The 24187-nt window shown below is 43.9% G+C and overlaps 1 protein-coding gene across 5 annotated transcripts in view; it reads right to left on the minus strand.

Annotated features, from left to right (window-relative positions):
- Positions 1 to 24187, minus strand: part of SMARCA2 (SWI/SNF related, matrix associated, actin dependent regulator of chromatin, subfamily a, member 2) — a 177816-nt gene that overhangs the window by 97910 nt on the left and 55719 nt on the right. For all 5 annotated transcript variants that reach the window (XM_034774956.1, XM_034774955.1, XM_034774954.1 and 2 more), the window contains 8 exons: positions 19250 to 19303; positions 17918 to 18048; positions 17665 to 17725; positions 15427 to 15527; positions 14915 to 15062; positions 10992 to 11155; positions 9176 to 9242; positions 8419 to 8529 (listed from right to left, as the gene is read on the minus strand). In XM_034774956.1, coding sequence (XP_034630847.1) covers positions 8419 to 8529; positions 9176 to 9242; positions 10992 to 11155; positions 14915 to 15062; positions 15427 to 15527; positions 17665 to 17725; positions 17918 to 18048; positions 19250 to 19303 — 837 coding nt within the window. The remainder of the gene's footprint in view (positions 1 to 8418; positions 8530 to 9175; positions 9243 to 10991; positions 11156 to 14914; positions 15063 to 15426; positions 15528 to 17664; positions 17726 to 17917; positions 18049 to 19249; positions 19304 to 24187) is intronic.

Below are 24187 nucleotides of genomic sequence, written 5' to 3' on the forward strand. Positions count from 1 at the left end.
TTCCATCTAACTTAAATGTGAGGAAACAAAACTGGACAAGGTAACCAGGGCATTTCAGGCACTGCAACTTCTTAATGAAGGCAGCCAGCAATGGATGTCACCCCAGGAAATTTCAGCTCCCACCATGAAAGATTTAATGCAGTCAGAGCAGATGTTGAAACATGGAGATCAATGCCATCTACAGCCTAAGAGCTGAAGACAAGGAACAAGAGTGGGCAAAAACTGGGGGACAGAAAAATGCTGCAGACACAAAACAAACTGTTGGGATTTAATATTAATTATTTTTTCATGCATGCACAGATGTACTAGGTGCCTCCCCAAATGAGTCCAGGCAGCATCTATGCTCCAAAAAGCATGTCAACTACATTGAACATGACAAGTCAGAGTCTTAAACATACAAAAGAATGAGAGGAAGGGAAAGGAATGACAGGGTGACAATAAGATCACAAGTAGGCATTTATGCACATTGTCGGTCTGCTTTATGTATATTGAGAGTACTACTGATACCTTAGTTGCACATTTTCAAAATACATCCACTATCACTGAGGCATCAATATTCACATGTTAGTTTGAGAGTTTTTAAATAATAACACCACAAATACTTAGGAGACATTTAGATTAAGAAAACTGGATCCTTAGGTGATGTAAAGTTTTCTGGATATCAAATTTTAGGCATAAGTTATTATGTGGCCACAAATAAAACCCACCACATAACCAGAAATTTTGTAATAGGGGTCAGTCTCTGCCCAGAAACACAGAACTGGAATAGCAGAGGTCACAGATTGAAGATCAGGACAAATACTATTACAAAGTGTAGAGAAGATCCAGGGACTTTGCTTTACAGAACAGAGGAACAAATATGATCACACCTCTGGGAGAAAAGAGTTCAGGACAGTTGGTAATTTTTTAAAGAGACATTATTAAGGGTACCAATGTATAGGAAAGATAGTAGTATGGTAAAAGGCCACCCTGGCTTAATCAGGAGACCCAAAACTCAAAAAAGAGACATAGAGAAAGTGGAAACTAGGTCAAATTCCAAAGGATGAATACAAAACAATAACACAAGCATGTAGGGACAAAATTAGAAAGGGAAAGGCACAAAACAAGATTAAACTAGCTAGGGATATAAAGGGTAACAAGAAAGCATTTTACAACCACATTGGGAAGCAAGAGGAAGACCGGGGACAGCGTAGTCCCATTACCAAATGAGGACAGAAGACAATATCAAAAAAAGTGTTAGATGCCTTTTCTATTTCAGTTTTCACCAAAAAAGATAGCAGTGATTGAACAACTAACATAGTGAACATCAGTTTAAATGGGACAGAATCTGAGGTTAACACAGGGAAAAAAACGGTTACCTACCTTTTCGTAACTGTTGTTCTTCGAGATGTGTTGTTCATGTCACATTGGGTGTGCGCGCGCCACGTGCACGAGCGTCGGAAACTTTTCCCTTTGCGGTAACCATCAGGGCCCCCGCCTGAGCGGCGCCACTGCGCCATGAATATATACCCCCACTGGCCCGACCCCCTCCAGTTCCTTCTTGCTGGCGACTCCAACAGAGGGATAGGAGGGCCGGTGGTGGAATGGACGTGAACAACACATCTCGAAGAACAACAGTTACGAAAAGGTAGATAACCGTTTCTTCTTCTTCAAGTGCTTATTCATGTCCATTCCACATTAGGTGTATCACAAGTTTACCTTTGGAGGAGGGTAGGAGTCATGGAACATTTGATCGGAGGACCGCCCCGCCAACCGCCGCATCCTCTCAGGCCTGCTGGTTGACCGCATAGTGGGTCATAAACATATGCACCGACGACCAGGTGGCTGCTCTACAGATCTCCTGGATCGGGACCTGTGCCATTGAGTGGGAAAACACCGAGCTCCCTGAAAACCCTGGGTGGAAGACAGAGATGGCCGCCAGATGCACCCTGATCAAGGATGGGGCCAGCCCCTGCTGCTTGAAGTGCAGTACGTACTCTAGAATGGTAGGCACCGGAGCCTGGCATGGCTGAACCTGTTGGGGCCCACACCAGCATGAGAACCTCTTCCACTTGGCCAGGTAAGTTGCCCTGGTAGAGGGCTTCCTACTACCAAGTAGAACCTGCTGCACAGGGAGGGAGCACTGGCTCTCCAAAGCATTCAGCCACAGAGCTTTCACGCCGTTAGATGCAGTGATTGCAGGTCAGGGTGGAGGAGCCACCCTCCATCCTGCGTGATGAGGTCCCGGTGTAGAGGCGGGGTTATCGGGGCTTCCACCGACAGCTCCAGGAGCGTGGTGAACCGGTGCTGGCGAGGCCAGGCCGGGGCGATGAGGATGACCGCTGCCCCGTCCCTGTGCACCTTGAGCAGGACCTTGTGCACCAGAGGGAGCGGGGGGAAGGTGTATTTCAATTCTACTCCCCACGGGATCGCGAACGCATCTGCTATTGAGCCTGGGCTGCGGCCCTGGAATGAGCAGAACTACAGGCACTGGGTGTTGCCCCTGGTGGCAAACAGGTCTACCTGGGGAAACCCCCACTTGTGGAAGAGCGAATACATGACATCTGCTCTGAGCATCCACTCGTGCATGCGGTTCGACCTGCTGAGGTGGTCCGCCACTTCGTTATGCACCCCCGGGAGATATGACGCCTCGAGATGAATGGCGTGGGCTATGCAAAAGTCCCAGAGGAGGAGAGCCTCATGGCAGAGCAGCGAGGAACGGGCTCCGCCCTGCTTGTTTATGTAAAACATGGTGGTCGTGTTGTCCCTCAGAACTGTCACACTGTGACCACTCAAAGTGGCATGAAAGGTCTGGCAGGCTAAACGAACCGCCCTGAGCTCCTTCACATTGATATGGAGTGACTGCTCCGCTCCTGACCATAAGCCCTGAGTCTTGAGGTCCCTTAGGTGAGCACCCCATCCAAGGTCTGATGCGTCCGTCACAAGCGTCAGGTCTGGCTGTTGTGCAGCAAAGGGGATGCCTTCGCAAACCACGGTCTGGGACAGCCACCACCGCAGGGAATCTAATATGTCCCCCGGGGCAGTCACTACCAAGTCCAGGGGGGTCCCTGCCTGGGCGGTATACACGGGCAAGCCAAGCCTGCAGCGTCCTGAGTTTCAGTCTGGCATGCTTGACCACATGTGTGCATGCTGCCATGTAGCCCAGCAGCCTCAGGCAGCATCTGGCCGTTGTAGTGGGAAACTGGCACAGGGAGTTCACTGCTTGCTGGCTGGCCAGGAATCGTGATACTGGGAGGCTCGCCTTTGCCTGTACCACATCTAGGACCATCCCTATGAATTCCATTCTCTGTATTGGAAAGAGGGTGGACTTGGAGACACTGACCAGGAGCCCCACCATGCGGAATAGTCTCAGGGCCACTTGCATGTGGGACCAAACCTCCTCTTCAGACCGGATCGCCAGGAGCCAGTCATCGAGGTATGGGTAAACTTGGACCCTCTGCCTCGTAGGAAGGCCGCCACTACCGCCATGCATTTTGTGAACACCTGTGGGGCCGCAGCTAGGCCAAACTGGAGAACCGTGAACTGGTAATGTTCTTGGTTCACACTGAAGCGCAGGAATCGGCGATGCACCGGGTGGATGGTGACATGAAAGTATGCATCCTTCATGTTGAGGGCAGCGTACCAGTCCCCCGGATCCAGGGAAGGGATGATGGTGCCCAGAGAGGCCATGCGGAACCGGGCCTTGACCAGGAACTTGTTGAGCCCGCACAGGTCCAGAATGGGTCGAAGGCCTCCTTTGGCCTTGGGAATGAGGAAGTAGCAGGAATAGAACCCTTTCTCTCTTAGATCCCTCGGTACAAACTCTACCACCCTCTCCTCTAGGAGCATGCGAACCTCCTCTTCCAGGAGGTGCTCATGAGAAGGGTCCCTGAAAAGGGATGGGGAAGGGGGGTGGGGGATAGGCAGGGAGGAGAACTGCACCATGTAACTGCCTCGCACCATAAGTAACAGCGAACGGTCCGACGTAATGCTGGACCACGCACAGGAGAAGCGGGACAGGCGATTCAGGAAACAAGGGGATGGATCCGGTGATTGGTCTGGTACACTGTCCTCGAGTGCACCTTCAAAAGCCTGGTTTAGGGCTGGGCTGAGACTTATGCTGGCCTTGACTCTGGCCCGGCCTATTGGAACTATTGTTATTATTATTACGCCGCCTCCTGTTATCCCCATTTGGCCTGCAGTAGGGCTCCTGCCTAGGACGAGGTTGGTAGTGATGCTGAGGAGGCGGCTGTGACTTGAAGGGCTTTCTTTGGGTCGCCGGGGTGTGCACACCCAGCGACTTGAGTGTAGCCCTCGAGTCCTTGAGGCTATGCAGCTTTGCGTATGTCTGGTCTGAAAAGATCCCAAAGGGGAGGTCCTGGAGCGAGTTCTGGACCTCAGGCAGCAGACCTGACTCCTGTAGCCGCGCCGAGCATCGCATGACCACGCCAGACGCGACTGTCCTGGCCGCCGCATCCACCAAACCCAAGGATGCCTGGAGAGAGGTCTTCGCTACGGCCTTGCCTTCATCCACCAGTGCCATAAACTCCCGTTGGGAACCCTGCGGGAGGCTGTCCTTAAACTTCCCCACAGTTATGTCTGTTGAGGATGGCCTGTTGGTTAGCAATCCTCAACTGGAGGCCCCCTGACAAACAGGTCCAGGCACTTCACTTCCTTGGCCTTAGGGGTCGGGGCCTGCTGCCCATGGCACTCTTTCTCGTTTACCGCCAAGACTACCAGGGAACAGGCGCTTGGGTGGCAAAACAAGAAGTCATACCCCTTTGATGGGGCGAAGTAATTGCATTCCACACCTTTGGCTGTTGGAGCGCTGGAGGCCGGGGTCTGCCATATAGTCTTATAGTTCGACTGTATGGTCTTAATGAGCGGAAGTGCTATTCTGGATGGACCCTCTGGGCTCAGAATGTGCACCATGGGGTCCTCCTGCTCCATCGTCTCCTCGGCCAGTAACCCCAAGTTATGAGCAACCTTACGCAGCAGCTCTCGGTGGGCTCTGTGGTCTATTGGTGGTGGTCCTGATACCACTGTGCCTGCCACCGCTTCCTCCTGCTGGTCCCCTTGGCCCCCCTCCCCCAAAGGAGGGGCTTCCAGCTCAGGCCCAGACAGCTGACCCTGGGGTGGCACCGGACTCAGTGCTGGTTTCTCCAGTCTCTCACTCGGCGACGGTGCAGGTGGTCTGGACGCCGTAGCTTCCTGCACAGAGGAGCGTCGGTGCGGGGACCGGGACTGGTGCACAAGTAGCTGGCCCTGGAGGGAGCCACTTGCCGCTGGTGGTAGGCCCAAGGGGTCCAGAAGGGCCAGTGTCCCGGCGGTCCCCACTGGGGTTGCCACCCAGCCTGATATTCTCTGCTGTCCGGTGTGGGTAACTGTATCGGCCCGAGTCGGCGCCGGATTCCGGCAACACTGAGCGCAAAGGCCACGGCGGTGCCGTCGACCTGTGCTGGTGGGAGGCCGACAAGTGGCTTCTTGCCGATCTGGAACGGGACCGGTACCACTGCTCGCGGGACCGGTATCGGTGCTCCTGACACCTGGACCGGAACCAGTGACTTCGGGAAGCCTTCGGCGATGGTTGGCTTGCCTTCTCCTGGTGCCGGTCTCTGGAGGGTGCCGGAGAGCGTCGGGTCCCTTACACTAACCCCGTGCGCTGACTCGTCTCCGGTACCGAGGCTTCCTTCTGCGTCAGGGGTAACAGAGTCCACAGACTCGACGCTCAACCGGGACCAACGCCGGGAGGGTGTCCTCGAACAGCACACCATTGCCGGCTTTCCCCTCGATGACACCGCGGGCCCGAGTGCTGGAGGCTTCTCCCTGATTGGGAGGGGGCTCACCGCCGACAACTCGATGACGTCCTTCACTGCCTCAAAGGTGTCAGGCATGGAGGACTGATCTATTACTCCCTCGAGCCCATCGTCCTCACTGAGTTCACTTAGGGCTGAACTCAGTAGGACTTGTGGCACCAGTGCCATTGGTGCCGGCCCCGGCACAATGTCCATCCCACTCTTTCCGGTGCCTGGGCCCTTAGATGGCGCCGGTCTCCTTTGTGGGGAACCTCCGCGCCCTTCTTTTGGTTTGGCCTTGGGCCGCACCAGGGAGGACGAGCAGTGCTGTGGCCTACTCTTCTCCAAGGCCGACGGCTTGCGGTGCTTATCTGACACCGGGTCTCTTGACAACTCCGGGGCACTCCGCACTGAGGAGGCTGGAGCCGGCGTCGGGCGCTCCAGGCCCGATGGCTGCAGCGCTGCCTCCATCAACAACTGTTTCAAGCGAAAGTCTCTTTCTTTGTTCTAGGTTTAAACGCCTTGCAAATTTTACACCTCTCTGTTTTGTAGACAACGTAGACAGGAGTCGTGGGAGTCACTAACCAGCATGGGCTTGCGGCACGTGGTGCAAACCTTAAACCCATGGGCCTGTGGCATACCCCGTGGCCCAGGGTGGGTGCTGGAAGCCTCCAAGCACCTAATCTATTAAATGTCCACAACAATAGAATGCTAACGAACTGATAGCAGCTAAGTACTCTAAAGCTAAGGGACTGCTTCTCCTATGAGAGCAAGAGGTTGTTCCAACATCGCCATGGACGGTAAGGAGGAACTGGAGGGGGTCAGGCCAGTGGGGGTATATATGCACGGCACAGTGGCACCGCTCAGGCGAGGCCCCGCCAGCCCAACAGGTACCTCTAATGGGAAAGTTTCCGATGCTCTTGCACGCAGTGCATGCACACCTAATGTGGAATGCACATGAACAAGCACTCGAAGAAGAAAAACAAGTTAAGAATTATTTCGACTAATTAGAAGTCTTCAAGTCAGCAGGGCCCCATGAAATGCATCCTAGAATACTTCAGGAACTGGCTGAAGAGATCTCTGAGCCATTAGGAATTATCTTTGAGAATTCATGAAGAATGGGAGAGAGACATAAGAACTGGAAAAGGGAAAATATAGTACTTATCTATAAAAAGAGGAATAAGGACAACACAGGGAATTATAGACCAATCACTTTAATTTCAGTATCCAGAAAGATAATGGAGCAAATAATCAAGCATTCTATTTGTAAGCACATAGAAGGAAATATGGAACATTCAACACAGATTTGTCAAGAACAAATCATGTCAAACCAACCTAACATCCTTCTTGTGAGTGGTGGGAAATGGTAGAAGTCACATATTTTGATTTTAGTAAGGCTTTGAAACCATCTCATATAACCTTCTCATAAACAAAAGTAGACAAACATAGCCTAGATGAACCTACTATAAGATGGGTGCACAACTAGCTGGAAAGAGTACTCAGAGTAGTTAGCAATGGTTCACAATTGAGCTGGAAGGGCACATCGAGTGGGGTCCTGCAGGGATCTGTTTGAGACTGGATCTATTCAATATTTTCATAAATGACTTGGATAATGGCAAAGACAGTACACTTATAAAGTCTGCTGACAATACCTAGCAGGAAGGGGTTGCAAGCACTTTGGAGGACAGGATTAGAATTCAAAATGATGTTGACAAAACTGGAGAAATGGTCTAATTTAAATAGGATGAAATTCAATATGGACAAATGCAAAATACTACATTTAGGAAGGAATAATCAAATGCACAAATACAAAATGGAAAATGACTGCCTGAGAAGGCATACTGCAGAAAAGGATCTGGGGGTTACAGTGGGTCACAAACTAAATATGGGTCAACAAGGTAATACTGCTGGACAAAGCGAACATCATTCTAAGATGTATTAGCAGGAATGTTGAAAGCAAGACACGAAAAGTAATTCTCCCACTCTATTCAGCACTGATAAAGTCACTACTGGAGAACTGTGTCCAGTTCTGGGCACCACACTTCAGGAAAGAGGTGGACAAATTGGAGAAAGTCTACAGGGGAGCAAGAAAAATTACTGAAGATCTAGAAAACATGACCTATGAGGAAAGATTGAAAAAAAACTAGGTTTGTTTAATCTGGAGAAGAGAAGACTGAGGGGAACAGCCGGGGGAAAGAGAGACACACACACATGATAGCAGTCTTCAAGTATGTAAAAGGTTGTTATATAGAGGAGAGTGATAAATTATTCTGCTTATCCACTGAGGATGGGACAAGAAGTAATGGGCTTAAATTGCAGCAAGGATGATTTAGGTTCTACATTAGGAAAATCTTCCTAACTGTACATGTCATTAAGCACTGGAACAAATTATCTAGGGAAGTTGTGGAATCTCCATCATTGAAGGTTTTTAAGAACAGGTTAGACAAACACCTGTCGGATAGTCTAGATAACACTTAGTCTGGCCTCCAGTGCAGGGGACTGGACTAGAAGACCTATCGAGGTCCCTTCCAGTCCTACATTTCTATGATTTCTATGGGCAACATAATAAAAGTTTCATGCAAGACACAGTTTGGTGACATGGAGAAGGGTTTGCAGTTAAGAAGTGAGAGAAATCAATTTTTACCTTAGCAAGAATGTGTTTATCCTTTATTATGTATTCGTAAGTAGTTAAAAGAACATTAAATTTTCCACTTCGAAGCTGAGGAACAAGTGAACGACGCATGGCAGGTGTCCCCTGAAAGAGAAGAGAAGAGAAAATAAAATAAAGGATGAAGAAAATAATTGTATATAGTCCTCTGCTATTTCTTACAATCATGGGTTAGCAGAGAAAAGGTGTTTGTATGAGTGAGCTAAAAAGCAAAAAGCAAACAATGTATTTGACATATTCCAGATCCCTTCAGAATGGTTTCCCCAATGAACACCATGGGAGGGAGAAGAGAAGAGAAAAATTACAGTAATCTCATACCAGGAAACTAGCTGCTGGACTGCAAAGCTCTGTTTATATGGAAGTAGCAGCAGTCAGTATATCTAGTCTTCTTGGTAACTGCTTGACTTTATAGGAATAATTAGAAACACAGTAGCCTAACATTAAAGTGTTCAGCAATATACAAAATGTGTCTTATTTATCATTTGTATTACTCTCAACAGAAACCTTGCAATATGATCATTAACAATTTTCTTCTGCATTTTACCATTTGAAAATAATTATGGTTTATTATAGTAATCTGTTTGGGATGATTAACTGTCACTGTTTAGTACATGATGCACATGACAAAACTTTACAGCCAAACAGAGTTTACAGATTAGCTTGGGAAATGAGGAAGAGGAGGGTCTATTTTTCACTCTTTCAATTTTGTACACATAGAGAAAGCAAATCAAACCTTGTAAGAAATTTTCACCACAGAAGGAGCCCATTTGTCAAATTCATATGTCCAGTTGGATAAAGTCCTAGGTAAGAGATTAAGAATATGAACAATTTAGTATAATATCTAATGATCTGTTTAAATCTAAGGTATTATTTATAACTTTGTCACCTTAATACCTCTTTCACAATGAAAGCTGAGTCCCCAACAAACTTCTTACTTACACCCACATCTTTGCCTTGCACATGTAGACTGAATATTAAAAAGAAAACATACAGATTTTGATATGCTATATGAGCCATCTTCATTTGAGATGTGAGGGGAGAATTGATTTGGGGAAAATGTCTTTAAGTTTTATTTAGAAGTCTGTTTTGGCCCTGATTCAGCAAAGCACTTAAGCACATGCTTAACTTTAGGTTCATGTTAATACACCTACTAAAAAAAGCTAGAATAGATGGCTCTGCACAGAAAAGACATATCTGTCATCTCATGCTGCTCAGCTGTAATACGTAAAACTTGCAACTTCTCAGATATAGCCCCACAAAGTCCAAGGTAAAAGGTATCAGGGCTGTTAACTTGTGATGATGAGCTATTAGCACCCAGCACCACTGCTGTGTCAGTCAGCCACTTATATACCTTCATTTTTGCACTATGTGATTTCAACTGTACTGAATAGTCTTAAAGAAAGGCTAACGGAACTGGTAAAATACTTCAGGTCTGAGCTCCTCCCCTTTATAAACTTAAAAAAAGACAACAAGTAGTACTTTAAAACATCAAGTTTCAAGTCTCCATTGTACTCTTGAAAAATCGATTGCACCACTTCCTTCCCCTTGGAAACACTGTTTTAATAACAAGGCTCTCCCCCCAATCATGCATTTCTTTTTATGTTTGAGCCCAGCATCACTAGTGTCGGTAGGATTGTACATAGCTCTGGAAGTTAGTTAATGGTTGCTGCAGCAGAGCCAGAAGGTGGGGCACTTCAAAGTAGACCACATAAGGTATAATAATAATTAATATAACTTGTATTGTGCTAACACCTACAGACACCACCAAGCCCCAAATAACTGGTAACTTTCTTGGTAACTTTCTTAGCCACCTTCTAATTAGAATGCCAAAGCCACTCCACAGCCAGTTGTAAGATATGTATCACTTAGGGACAAAAAAAACACTACAGAAGTTTTACAGTACTCGATAATGTCTCTTTAAAATAATCTGTTTCAAGAAACCAAAAACCAATTCCTGCAGAGACCAGAGTAGTGCACATTCAGAAAAATCACAATAAATAAAGGGAACAAAATAAGACAAATAAGAATACACTGGGCAGAGGTTGGAGATCAATGGTTAGGGACAATAAGCAACTCCACATCAGATAGTTACTTATACTATACTTACAAGAAAATCCAGTGTTGTTAAAGCACAATTACCTAATATTTGGTGGGGTGCCTTTTAAAGATCTAATAATAGGCTGAAAGTAGCACTTTAAAAACTGAACAGGGAAAACTGCAGCATGTAATATAAAAGAGAAGAAAGGTACATTTCCTCTTTTGTGGATCACGTCAGGAATAAGTTACACTGAATAAGAGATACCATATAGTTGCCTGCTGAGTGGACAGCAAAAATAATGGAACAAAGTGCTTTTATCATCCATCTGGTCATCCTCGCAATGCCAGCCAATCAGTGTGGCAAAATAATCAAGACTAGATTGAGAGTACATACTCAATGTAGTCCCTCTGCGTGCTTCATCTCACCATTAAGTGAAAAACAAATGAGTGCTCCTAATAAGCCAATTTGCAATGCATAGAAAGATAACAGTGGAATGAATTTCTTTACTTACGAAAGGGGAACAATGATGAGATAGGGGCCATTGAGTCTTTTGTGCTCCATCAGATACGTGATGAGTGCAATAGTCTGTATGGTCTTTCCTAGCCCCATTTCATCAGCTAAAATTCCATTCAAATTGTTATTATAAAGTGAAACCATCCATTCCAGGCCCTGGATCTGAAATGAAGAATAATCGCTTCAATTATCTGAGAGCTGCACAGGTAATTAATTCTATATTACTGAAGTAAGGCTTTCACTTCACTTACTGCTTTGGTGCTGGGTTTCCTTCAACAGTGGATGCACTGGGAACCACCAGCACATAAGTAATATCCCATCATATCTGCATGAAAGTCACTGCTGATATTTAGGTCCAATATGGACCAAGCTTCAGAGTTCTATTTTGTACAAGCAGAAGATTTTTTATATTATAGGCAGAGTTGGTAGCAATGCCTATTGTGGTGGGGCGGCTGCCCCATGCACGGAGAGTGTGGGCTGGGGCAGGCCCAGGTGCCTGCATGTCCCGGCAACCAATAAGGGAAAGGCTTGTTGCGAGCCAATCAGAGCCCAAGTTCGGGATGGCCCATCAGGGCCCAGATTGGGGACAGCCAATCAGGGCCAAGCTCAGCCATATAAAAGACTGCTCAGGGCAAGAGCAGTCAGTCTGTCCCAGGTCTTCAGAGGGGAAGGTCTGTTTCCAGAGCTGGGAGGCCAGCACCACGGACAGTGCAGTGCAGGCCAGCCTTAGAGAGCGGGAGAAGGTCCTACCCTGTAGCCTGCCAGGCGGCAGGCCTGGAAGGAAAAGGCCTAGTGGGGAGAAGGGCTGTTGGGGAAGCGGTCCAGAGGAGTAGTCAGAGAACGAAGGAGGAGGACAGCAAGGCTGTCGCTAGAGGGCCTCTGGACCGGGACTCAGAGTAGTGGGCGGGCCTGGGTGTCCCCCCCCCCCCTTCCCCCTTTTTGTTCCCTTTGGCCATACACTCAGCCATAGGCTGCAGGGAGTGGCCAGTCGGAACTACGCCAGATCCTGGACTGTAGGGATTGGACTTAAAGGTGTGGGACTGTTGATCATCCCCCCCCTGGAAGGGGGCGCAAACAGACAGAAGGACACTGTTGGAGGGCAGTACTCTAGAAAGAGGACCCTGTGTGTCGGGAGCACAGCGGGTCCACACACCAATCCCTGGCGGGATGACAGACAGGACACCACCAGAAGGAGGCGCTCTACTGGATCGAACCGATTCCCCGAGACGATCAGTAGGAGACGCTGCGGTGGTGAGTCCCAACCCTGTCACACCTATAGTTGAGGTTGCCTAATACTTTCCATTACAAGACTGTTTCATTTGCTTACAACTAGAGTCCTGTGTTTTTTGCAAATGTGAAATAACACAAAATAAAGAAACATATAAGATGAAAAAAGCCTCTAAAACTCACCTACAGCATCAGCTGCTGCCCTGTGCGGCAGGCCTGGCTCCCCACTCCAGGTGTTGTGACCCAGCACATGTCAAGCACCATTCAAGGTTTGTCCCGGCCACTCCTCCATCACAATGGCAGAGGGGAAGCTGGGCCAAATCTGAGTGAGCAACATGCACCAGGTCACAACACCTGTAGTGGGGAGCACAGGCGCTGGCTTCCATCTTTTCCCTGTGGGTGCTCAACCCTGCTCAGTCCCAGACCCCTCCTCCTTTCCACCCCCTCCCCTGAGCACGCCCTGTCCCGGCTCCTCCCTCTCCCCCCAGCACTTCCTGCACGCTGGAGAACAGCTGATCGTGGCAGGCGGGAGGCGCTGGGAGGGAGGGGGACGAGTTGATCGGCGGGGCCACCAGCGGTGGGAGGTGCTGCGGGTAAGGAGGGAACTGGCTGCCAGTCTTTTTTCCATGGTGCTCCAGCCCTGGAGCACCCACAGAGTCAGATCCTATTGTGGGGAGCCAGGCCCAGCCCTGCAGGACAGGATCTTCTCCTGCGACATGTGTGAGGAGAGCTCATTTTGCAATACCACCCCACAGGGCCTCTCGCTCTCCTCCCCCAGGGGCAGGACCTAACTCCCCCCACCACGTGGCTAAAATGGATAAAACAAAATCAAACAAAATTCTCAAAATAAAATGAAAAATTATAAAAAATAAACAGTTTCGCAGGATTCCATTTATAACTTAGTCAAATTTGAACTGTTCAGGCTGAAATATTTGCAAGAATGAGATTACAGAAAAATATACTGTTGTCCACAATAAAAAAAATTCTTACAACTGCTTCATTGAGAAGCTCTACCATTCTCCATACTCTGGAGAGGGGACTCAAAATTTGGTGGAGTAAGGACCTGAAATTTGGTTATGGGGAGGTGACTGTCACCCTGGTGTAGGGATGTGACTTTTGTTGTCCCCATGAGAATTCATCAAAATTTGGCCAACTTATAAGCCTCTGGGGAGGAAAAGTCATAGTTCACACATGCCCAGTAGAGACTTAGTGGAGTTTAATTGCTACATTCGCAGTCTTTACTGAGCCCAAGAGCTGCAAAGGTTGAGCAGGACTTTGTAATTTCTTTGCCCAGCTGCAGGTGCTGCTGTGGCAGCAGAACGAAGAACAGGAAGAGTCACTCTTGTGTTCTCCATGGCCCACAGGCAGCATGAAGAAAGAGGAAGTAGCCTGACTGGAATACAGAGAGGGCAGAGGGAAATAGGAGCAGAGTGGTTCAGGGAGAGAGACAGAGAGGAGTATAGGGGGGAAAAGAGGAGGGAGAAGGACTGGGGCAGAATGCTCTATATCCACTAAGGCACACTCCCCTCAAGAACCTGGGATTGAACCCAGGATTCCTGAGTCTCACCATTCCTCTATTGCCAGCAAATAGCTCTGAAACTCACTGGCAAATTGTGCCTCAGCCCCCACTTGTGCTGGTCCACAGAGAGAATAACACCCTACTTGCTACAGCTGTCAGTGACAGCATTAACTCAATCAGTAGAGGTCTGTGCTATGGATCTAGGCCCCAATCTGACTTGCTGGAATTTCTGGGTTTTTAGTTTGCATTTAAAAAAAAAATACAAAAAAAGAATTTTTGGGTTGCAAAGTCCATCACTGAAAAGTTAGGATGTATAAGAATTAAGGTTGCCCTTCCTTCTAGTGTTCTATGAACACTTTAAAAAAAAAAATATGTATCTTCACATCATCCTTGCTGTTTAGATAAGAAAGTAATATTCTCTATTTTTCAGGCAAGGAAACTGAGAGCCAAGTGATCAGACTGAAAACAATGCTGAGCACCTGCAGCTCTCAATAATCTGCTAGGGAACTACAGATGCTCAGTGCCTCAAAAAAATCAAGCCACAAATGACTTTTCAGAGGCCACAGGGAGTCAGTGGCCACAGACTACGCAAAGGTTCCCACTCCCCAGTCCTATCCTCAGAGCACAATTCTCTCCATAGCCACGCCAACAGCATCCAGAATAAAGAGGTTTCTGGATTCAACCGGTTAGTGCACTGAAATATTAGGGTGCCATTTTATAAAAAGTACTTCACTAAAACAATAAGCAAAAACCCAAACTGGATCACTACTGTTTGCCAATGAAGATGATAATTACAGGTACACTTAGAGCTGATATTATTATACAGGTGTCATGTGTGACATTTCCATTGGGAAGGCAGAATCCAATCTTCTTTTCCAGACAATTGTTTTCTACCCAAATGGATATCTTGTGATTCAATGCAACACAAATGTGGTCAAATCTGATCCACTCAGAGATGAAAGCACTTATTCCTACAGACCTTCCTAATGTGCATAAACTTTTAAATATTATATTATAACATGCTTTACTCAATAAAAGCATATTATACAAATACTCGGCCATCATTATGCAACAGTGCAAAAGTCACGTATAAAGCAAGGGTTAACTGCAGGATTATAGCTGGCCATAAACCGGCTTTTACAACTTGGGAAGGAAACTCCAACTAGGTTTCTTACCTGATAATGTTTTAGTGATCCATTAATAAGAAGAGCAGACTGTTTCTCCACCCTCTCAGCGATTGCATGAGCAACTGTATAGTAGGACTGAGATCCTCTAGCACTATATTGCATACTGTATTCATCATCCACATCTTGTTTGGCTGTCCTAGAAGATAGGTAAAGCAGAGTTATGTTGTTCACACTATACCAATTTGTTCAGTGCTCTGAACCTTCACTTCTTATTCAAGTGCTCTTAATAAAAATAGGGGGGGAGGAATAGCTCAGTGGTTTGATCATTGGCCTGCTAAACCCAGGATTGAGAGTTCAATCCTTGAGGGGGCCACTCTGGGGCAAAATTAGTACATGGTCCTGCTAGTGAAGGCAAGGGGCTGGACTCAATGACCTTTCAAGGTCCCTTCCAGTTCTAGGAGATAGGACATCTCCATTAATTTATTTATTAGGTAACACAGCTAAAGTTAAAGATAGGGTGGAGAAATCCACCTCCTACCCCCAGAGAAGGACACACTCACTCAATGATCTGCTTAGCATCCTTCTCAGAAACTTCTTCACTGTTAGGATCCAGGAGTATTTTCTCATCTACTTCTTGTCTACTGGATTCCTCATCATCATCCTACAGAGGAGACAACAGAAAAACTTGAGAGGGGAGAGAAAAATAGGAAAGTATCATTTTTCTTGGTCATAACATCAGCCAGACTTCATTCAGGTTTTTATCAACAGTTTTCATTGGACACTGCTTTACAACAAAAGAAATCCTAACGAGAGAGTTATTGACATCTCTCCTCTTCTGTCAACTGCAACCTTCTTGCTGTGATGTAAGTGAACCAAGGTAAAACTGCAAAACACTTAGAAAACAAATTTTCCCATTTTAATTCCTTCATATTTGAAACATCTCTTCTTTTCCCGTTCATTGAGTAGAATATATATATTCCCTTCTTCAAAACATACTGAAGATTCATAACATACACTCTATTCAGACAAAAAAGCAATCAAACTGACAAGATCCACTAGGTCTGAGCTGTTTTAGTGTTTGATATATTAAAATTGTCTTTAAATAGATTAAACTTTTTGTTCCTTATTTATTATTTACCTTCTTTCCAATTAATATTGCAGATGATGATAAATGGACTGAAAGGTTTTCAGATCTTATTGTGGTTTCTCCAAGAATCTCTGTTCCCTTTGAAGTAATGCTATTTTGTAACAACTTAAATTCTTATCAGTTAAAACAAATATCCCTATGCCTCCTGTAGGCAAACTACTTTTAGAATGATTTCTCCCTTTCTTTCTGCTTGTCACAAAACTGTACCAGAATTATAGGCACATCCCTTTCTACACAGAGAGTAGATCTTATCTAATTCTACATCTATGTCTATACTACACTACACTCAAGGCCCAGTATTGGGAGGTGCTGACAGCCCTTACCACCTACTAAGGTCAATAGAAGTTATCACTTTCATCACCCCATAGAGTTAGGTTATTAGGTCTCGATCTGCAAAGTCTTACACACATGCCTAATTGGACATACTGTGACTTCAGTGGAACTACTCATAGTACATAAGACTAAGCCGGTGTGCAAGCCTTTGCAGGAGCCACACTTTAGTGTGTATTGTTAAATCAAATGTAAAAACCATACACTATTTTAAAACGTACACAATGCAATTCTATTTGCAACATATGTAGGCTGTAGAAATATCAACTAAGCATAATCTTAGCATTTTGCAATATTTAATTCAGGACCCTGCCAATATTTTCTGATTCTAGATTAAAATAGGATAAAAACAATATTCAAACAACTAACATGCTGAGTGGTGAGTGAAAATTCCACCATATCACCACTGCCTGCAATCCACAGAACTAAATGGAAAATATTTAGAATTGCCCCTCCAAACACAAGTGGCTTATTTTTACATATTTAATTTAAATAAATAAATAAATAAATAAATAAAACTACTCTAAGGTGAATTTATCCCCGCTACCATCGTCACATTTGCAGTAACTGAAGTCGCATTGGCCTCCTTATCCCTAGAGCACACCCAAGATCTGGTGATACAAGGTAGACAAATCAACATATACTGACATGTCATTGCTTTAATCAGCCCCTCTTTACAGTCTGTTGCCTGAAAGGTCACAGCCAACTACTCTCATTGAAAGATTACCAAGAAGAAAACAACAGCAGCAGCAACAACAAAATCAGGCTAAGTTGCCAAAAGCTTACATTTATCTATTAAAAAAAAAAAACAGCTCTGTGTATGTGTTCTACCAAATGCTTTTAATACAATTTTGCTTATTACTGAATCAAACACTTGATTACCACAAACAGCAAATTTGTCTGTTCTGTCCTCCTCCCCCTAAATTGGTGGCTTTTTAATAATAGAAGGATTAAGAAAGTATGTCTCTTAATAGAAATACAAACTTATGCATATGGAGATACCTTGTATCTGTCAAATCCATTTTATCAGTTTATTCAGAACAGAGTCACCATATCTCCTGTCATAGAATATTGTTATCAAAAGGAATCTCCTTGTTTGTTCTGAATTACGATTATAAATAACCAGAAATGGATCACGTACTCCTCTCTCCTCCTATGTTGCACTAAGGGCTAGTTTCTTGTTGGCATTATAGTCCCTCCAATTGTTTTCATGTGTTGCTCCTTTCCTTTATGAGATTTCCCGCCCCCCCTTCTTACTAGAGAGAAAAACAAGGTTTTCCCCTCATATGCTCTTAGACATGAAATAAGTAAGTACACATACCTCCTCCTCATATTCAGAGTCACTCTCCTCCTCACTGTCAGACCTAGGAGCTACTTCATAGCTGGTCCAAGAAGACAAAAGGATAGGAGGTTAGAAAAAAAACCACTTAGATTCAATATGTTTCTAAATCATTTTATAAACAGCTATTAAATGAAATAAGGTTGGGTAATGAAACTATATTTCTCTTGTTACACCTATCCACAGAAGTGAAAGTAGTTATTAAAAATCCTGTTATGTTTGTTTAGCTACTTACCCAGGATTCATTTCTAACCAAGCATCCAGCTGACTTGCTTTTGGAGCTTCTGGTCCAAGAAGAACTTTGCCTGTTTCAGTGTGAGTCACTTTGACTGGAAGGTCACTCATCTGACTGCTCTCATCAATGGGCTAAAAGTGAAAGCCAATATCACAGTATAAGACATCTGGACTTTCTTGCCAATAGAGACAATGACAGAAAACAACAGTTTGAAAAGTTAAAGTTTCAAAAGAAAAACAAAAACTGAAAACCACAGCAAAAGTTTCTTGGTCGGCACCTGGACCAACAGTAGGTCCCAATATCTCCACAAGTATCATCCAAAGGCATATCCCAATATTAAGTGTAACTGAATGAGGATACTATGGAGCCAGAAGTATTTACTGGCCTCTCTGAAGAGTTTAGTGTCCAAAGAACATGATGGGAGAAGTTTTAATTTGCAATTATTTCTGACAGACAAAGGAGCCATCACGACACAGCACATTTTATCCCATACTGTCTGATGTAGGCTTATTTCCTACTAATGTGATAATATAATGTGCTATGCTTACAACCATAGTTGACAAATAAACTGTGTACTACACAAAGTCTTGGATCTCAAGAAATCCACTTTTACACGTAGATGTGCACAAGCTGAAAGGGATTTTCAGAATACTCAGATATATACAATGCTCCAGAGACTAGGCTTCAGATTTTTTTAAAAAATGGCTTGTATGGGAGGATAGTTAAGCCGGATATATTTTCTCCTAGTTATAAAAATGGATCTTTTTAGGCACTTCTGGGCATAATTTAAGAAGAAAGTTATAGTGACAGTGCGTCCTATCTCACTGCAAATCCCTGCTCTAGGTACCTGAATGGAGTGGGCCACAAGTCTAGAATACAAATTTATCTATTACAGCTAGTAGGAGCCATAACTTTGGGAAAAATACAGGAAATCAAATTACTTTATAATTTAAATTCTCAAATGCTAATTTTATATTTTGATCATTTTATTTAAAATGACCAGATCATATTTTATAAAGATAACCTGGGATGACATATTCATCATAATTCTACAGTATGAGTTCCAAACACACTTTACCTATACTGTGAAATATTATAAATTGTGTCAATGTGTATGCATACACATTATCTGCAGATACTCATGAGCCTGATCCTGCGACCCTTACCAATGCAAGTAGTTCCATTGTACTTAGTCCCTTGAAGTCAATCTGATTATTTGGGCAAGTAAAGGTTCTGGGATCTGGCTCCTTGATATTTAACAACCAGCAATACATAATGTGATTTATTTTGTAGGATCTACTCCTTTGAGAAAAAGGCTTTTAAAATGTTTACCTCTCCATCAGGACCAAGATCAGATCCCATTCCCTCTGCATTCTCTTCTGCCTTCTGAAATGAAAACAGACAAAAATGTTACGTTCAAACTAAGACGAGTATAACCAAGCATGAACGATAAAATAATGTTCATATGTTTTGCTGTTTGTTGTTCCTAAAACAGCTTTGGCTTCCATACTGGAATCTTAGCAAAAGCTATTTCACTCTGAAAAGTGACTAGAAACAGTATTGTGGGGTTTCTGTTAAATATGTCAATAATTCCAGATCAGAGTCACTCAGTTTACAATAATAAGACTGTAGGGCTAGCAGATAGAAAAACTGACTCCCAAGTCAAACTGGAATCTACGCTTCCCATGCATCACCACCAGTAATAAGCATGCTGAAAGTCAAATCATGCCTTAGGCTACCCCACTTAAGGCAACAGGGCAGCATGAGGGTCAGTGAAAGGCCTGATTTGCCCCTGCACTTAGAAATTGGCTAACAATTCTATTCATGATGTGCAAGAACAAACAGAATCCAGCTCCCCCTCCTGTTGCAGTGTTGGCTGTGCACTGCTAACAGGAGTATAATTTTGCCTTTGTCACTACAGAAAGCAGATTTCACCTGAAATGCACAGGAAGAAGATCTTGTTAGTAAAAATGGGCTATTTTGACAGTCACTCTTTATAAGCTAGCACCTCATTTTAAGTAATGTGTGTGTTTAGATGGCAATGTGGGCTAAAACAAGAAAAGCTAACTTTTCTTTTTATAATTATAAAGACATTCAAGATTTATCTATCCTTCTGAACACTATGTTTACTCATCCTATCCTCAAATTGAGCCTGTTTGTTCAGCAGATTCTGGTGTTTCAAAGGAGTAGAAACTTCGAAGAAAGAAATAATGGTAGAAATACCTAGGTAATACCAAGTGGGGTAAATTCTGCTCTCACACCAGTGTAATCTCAGTTCAGCCCTCCCGGGCAGTGGCTATTTGTGTTGACAGGAAGAATCTGAACGGTGCACAAAGAGGAGAGTTTACAGAAAGCAGGGAACAGGGTGATTCATGATCGCATCAGGATGATTCATGGAGGCACAGGTTTGACCTGGACTCCTCAAACTGCACTGGTTGACTAGGTTCTCCCCCACCCACTTGAAACAGTGTATGGGGGTACACCTGGAGTGGAAATGCATGATGGCAACTGTGTGAGGAAGATGAATCAGTAGATGGGAGTGGATGGAAAGAATGAAATGGAGAATTTAAAATTGTGACTGTTATTTATGTAGCACTAAACATTTGCAGACAACAAGATGACATGGTCCCTATGTCAATGAACCTACAATGTCAAGAGACAATGCACAGATTGGAGGGATGGGTTGCAATAAAATGGGAAGTGACACCACAGTGAAGTTTAACAGGAGTTTTGCCAGTCTATATACATTTCCTACTGACTACTGAGAAACATTTGTCTGAAGAGGGACCAAGCTCTACAAGTCTCTCTGGATGTGTTTTAAGGAGTTACTGGGAGAAAAGAGGATCAAGGAGTGGTTACCAGGTATCGGTGGCTGCATGGAAAAAGAGATGGAGACCAGAGCGAGAGAAAGGCAAAGATGGTGGTTAAATGCATGGCTTGGGGGGAATGAACAGTGTAAACAAAAAAGAGATAAGAGCAGACATGTAGACAGGAATCATCATCTTACCTAGGAAGAAACTCTTTAATATTTATATAGTCTTGATCAACTCATTAAAGCCAATGAAAAGAGACCCGCTAACTCCAACAGGAGGCCTTGCACAGCACAACAGATAATCAGTCACTAAGCCTCAGTGTCATACACTGTGTAAAGAGTAGTTTGTGCACAAGATAGCAGAGCCATTTATAATAAATGGTTCCCAAGGATTTGGATGTTGAGTGGAGGAAGCAATATGTAAATGTACTGGAAGAAAAAAAATTTATTGCTAGCACTGTGCAAATCTATTATTTAACATTTATATTGTGGGAGCATCTATAATTCTCAGCCATGTCACAGTCAACTTAGGCACAGTAAATACATATAGTAAATGAGAGCCCCTCCCCCCAAGACCTTGCAGTCTAATATAACCGGTAGATGAAACAAGCAAACCAGCAGGATGAGGTAACACAAAAACAGGATTTTTTAGCATAGACTATCTGTGTGCACAACTTGTAGCCAATCAGCAGCAGTAATTATAATTTAACACCTGCCAAACTATTATCAGATGACAAAGATGCGCACATTCAGGATCAATAAATTACAGCCTACATAACCAGAAAACTCTCCAGACAGGGACAGAAACAACAATGAACCTAAGCAATGGTCTTAAAAGAGGGTATTCCATATCGGTTATTCAGTTATGCCACAGACAAATAGAGGATGACTTGAGGGGCGATGACAATTGTATAGAACTGAAGTATTTTTTCTTCATAACTATGGCTGAAAACTTCAGTGGGTGAAGTGGGACTAGGAGAAGGACTTGGAAACAATGTCCATCCTTGACAGCCAGTGATCTGGACTGTTTATAAAGAGGTGCTTCTCAGCTGATCTCAGACACCAATATGCTTACAGAGCAGATGTCCCATTTACTATTTCATAAAGTAATGCCTCATCTTAGCTACGCTCCTGGTTATTCTGGCTCTACTCTTCCTGTGTCCTCACAATACAAATGGAAAGCTGTATATATAAAAACATATGAGAGGGCAAAACAGTGACACTCATGTACTTCATACCGAAGACATACTCTGCCTACATCACATATGTGCTTGGAGTATTTGAGAAAGTCAGCTACAGTCCTAAACAAAAGACTACATCATGAACTTCTCCCGTCTGTTTCCCTACCACTTGTACAGTACGAACTATCTACAGAACTTGAAAAAATCTTGGGCTCCTATCAGAAGCAACTCCACTGAAAGTGAGTGACCCAGTTCTGCACTTTTTCAACAGACCAGAGCAGTTCAAAAGGAGCTATTCCAGACAAGTGCAGAATTATTGCCAGAAAAAAAATCCAGAGTCCTATTTCCCCAAGAGCACAAAATGGATTCTTTGTAACCAGTCTGGCCTCTTGGGTAAATAGGCTTCATTTCCTAATTATAAATAGTGAGGCTGAAAAGAAGTACTTCTGCACCATCCACTTCATCAGTGTTCACCCTTGGGAGCAAGCCTAAAGGACTCTTGTCCTGCTCCTATGTAAGAATGGAATATTTAAATATGTTTTTAATTGATTAAACCATATTTTCAATTGATTAGGTAATATAAGAACAGAGGTATCCAAAGTATATGGCTGAGAAGCACAATGACAACTTGCTGGGTGACTGTGGGTCAAACTTAAGTAACAAATGAAATCACAGTTATAAATCAAAGCACAAACACAGCCATATTTATTAGGACTCATCTCTTTCTTTATAGATGAACAAAATGGCTTGATGGCAGAGTTCACTAGCATGGACAGGCTGAAGATGATCAGGGTAAAGCACAAAATCTTATTGCTAATTTTCCTTTATGTTTTGAGCTGGGCAGAACACATTGCATCAGATATTTATGGTCTGTCTGGACACGATTTTTCAGCATTAGAGACTTATGAATGCATTGACATCACCAGAAGATGCTCTCATCTGAGCACAGACTTATGCTAAGAAAATACTGGAATAGGGCCATTCACAGATACAAATGACACAAGAGTGTCAACAGAAATACTAGGAAACACTATGTTTATACCTCTGTATAAGCCAAGCACAGTGATGCTGTGTGATATCTGTGGGGAGAATTAAGTGTGTTAAATTTGAATGCCGCTCTTGCCATGACTGTACGCCAAGTACCCTGAAATCTGATTTTTATTTTAAGACATTGCCTCCTCATTCTGTTTTACAAAAGAATTCTTAAAGAGGCACAGCTGACATTTTTTGGAGGGGGATGGAGGGGAGGAAAGGGTACTTCCGAGGTCTGTCATCCTTAACATTGTCCAGTTATTATATTTTGGTGCTTGTTACTGTACTTAGCATGCTCTTACTCTATGTGGAGAAACCCAAGCAAGCATTTCAAATTCTGTAAGGGTAAATTACCAGGAAAATTAGCAGGTGCACTCTTTGTTTATGCAGAACAAGCAAATAAAGTTCTGAGCCATTATTTCTTCTCTCTCATATTAAGCAGACTCATACCATGAGAATTACAGATAGTCATCTAGAAGGTCATCTTGTCCGTCCTTCAAGGTATGAAAGGAATTGGGGGGTCATGAAAATACCAAACTATTATTTAATGACTTCACTTACAGAATTATTTTATTAAGTAAATAATATTGCTTAACTCCCAGCCATACCCTCTCTGACTAACAAAGAAATGTTTCATAGCATCCAAAGTGAATTTTAAAAAGGCTTATACTAAATGGTCAGAATGCAGATAGAAAACAACACTATTTCCAGGCTATCGATTTGCACAAAATGGCCCTAAACAAAATGCTCTCTTTGGCTCTGTCCACTTGCCCTGTCAACTAAGTACAGGACTGAGCTGAGTTCAGAATTGGAAGGTTCAAGATAACTGTTCAGAGGGCAAACTGGCTGCAGGTACCAAGAAGGAATATTCACTTTTTGTGCCTCCAGGTGAAACACTGCACAATTAGCAAGCACTTCATGGTGGTGTTTTCAGTCTCTCTCTGAAGCACATTATCCACTGCTAAAGGCACCTGATTTGATACACTAATGGTCTAGTAGTTCACTATGACAAATCCTATATTACTACAAGAGACAAGGTAGGTAAGGTAATATCTTTTATTGGACCAATTTCTGTTGGCATAAGATAGCCCTTCTCTCACCTTCCCAATCTATAGAATTTAAGAGACATACATGCTAATGGATAGTAGGTTGGCTAATTCCTGCCTATTGAATATTTATTAATAAATCAAGTTTATAACCCAGTGAAATTTTCTAATCTTGTGCCCCTTCCATCTATGGAATTAT

The sequence above is a fragment of the Trachemys scripta genome, chromosome 6 (genome assembly GCF_013100865.1).
Source record: "Trachemys scripta elegans isolate TJP31775 chromosome 6, CAS_Tse_1.0, whole genome shotgun sequence".
NCBI classification, from domain to species: domain Eukaryota; kingdom Metazoa; phylum Chordata; order Testudines; family Emydidae; genus Trachemys; species Trachemys scripta.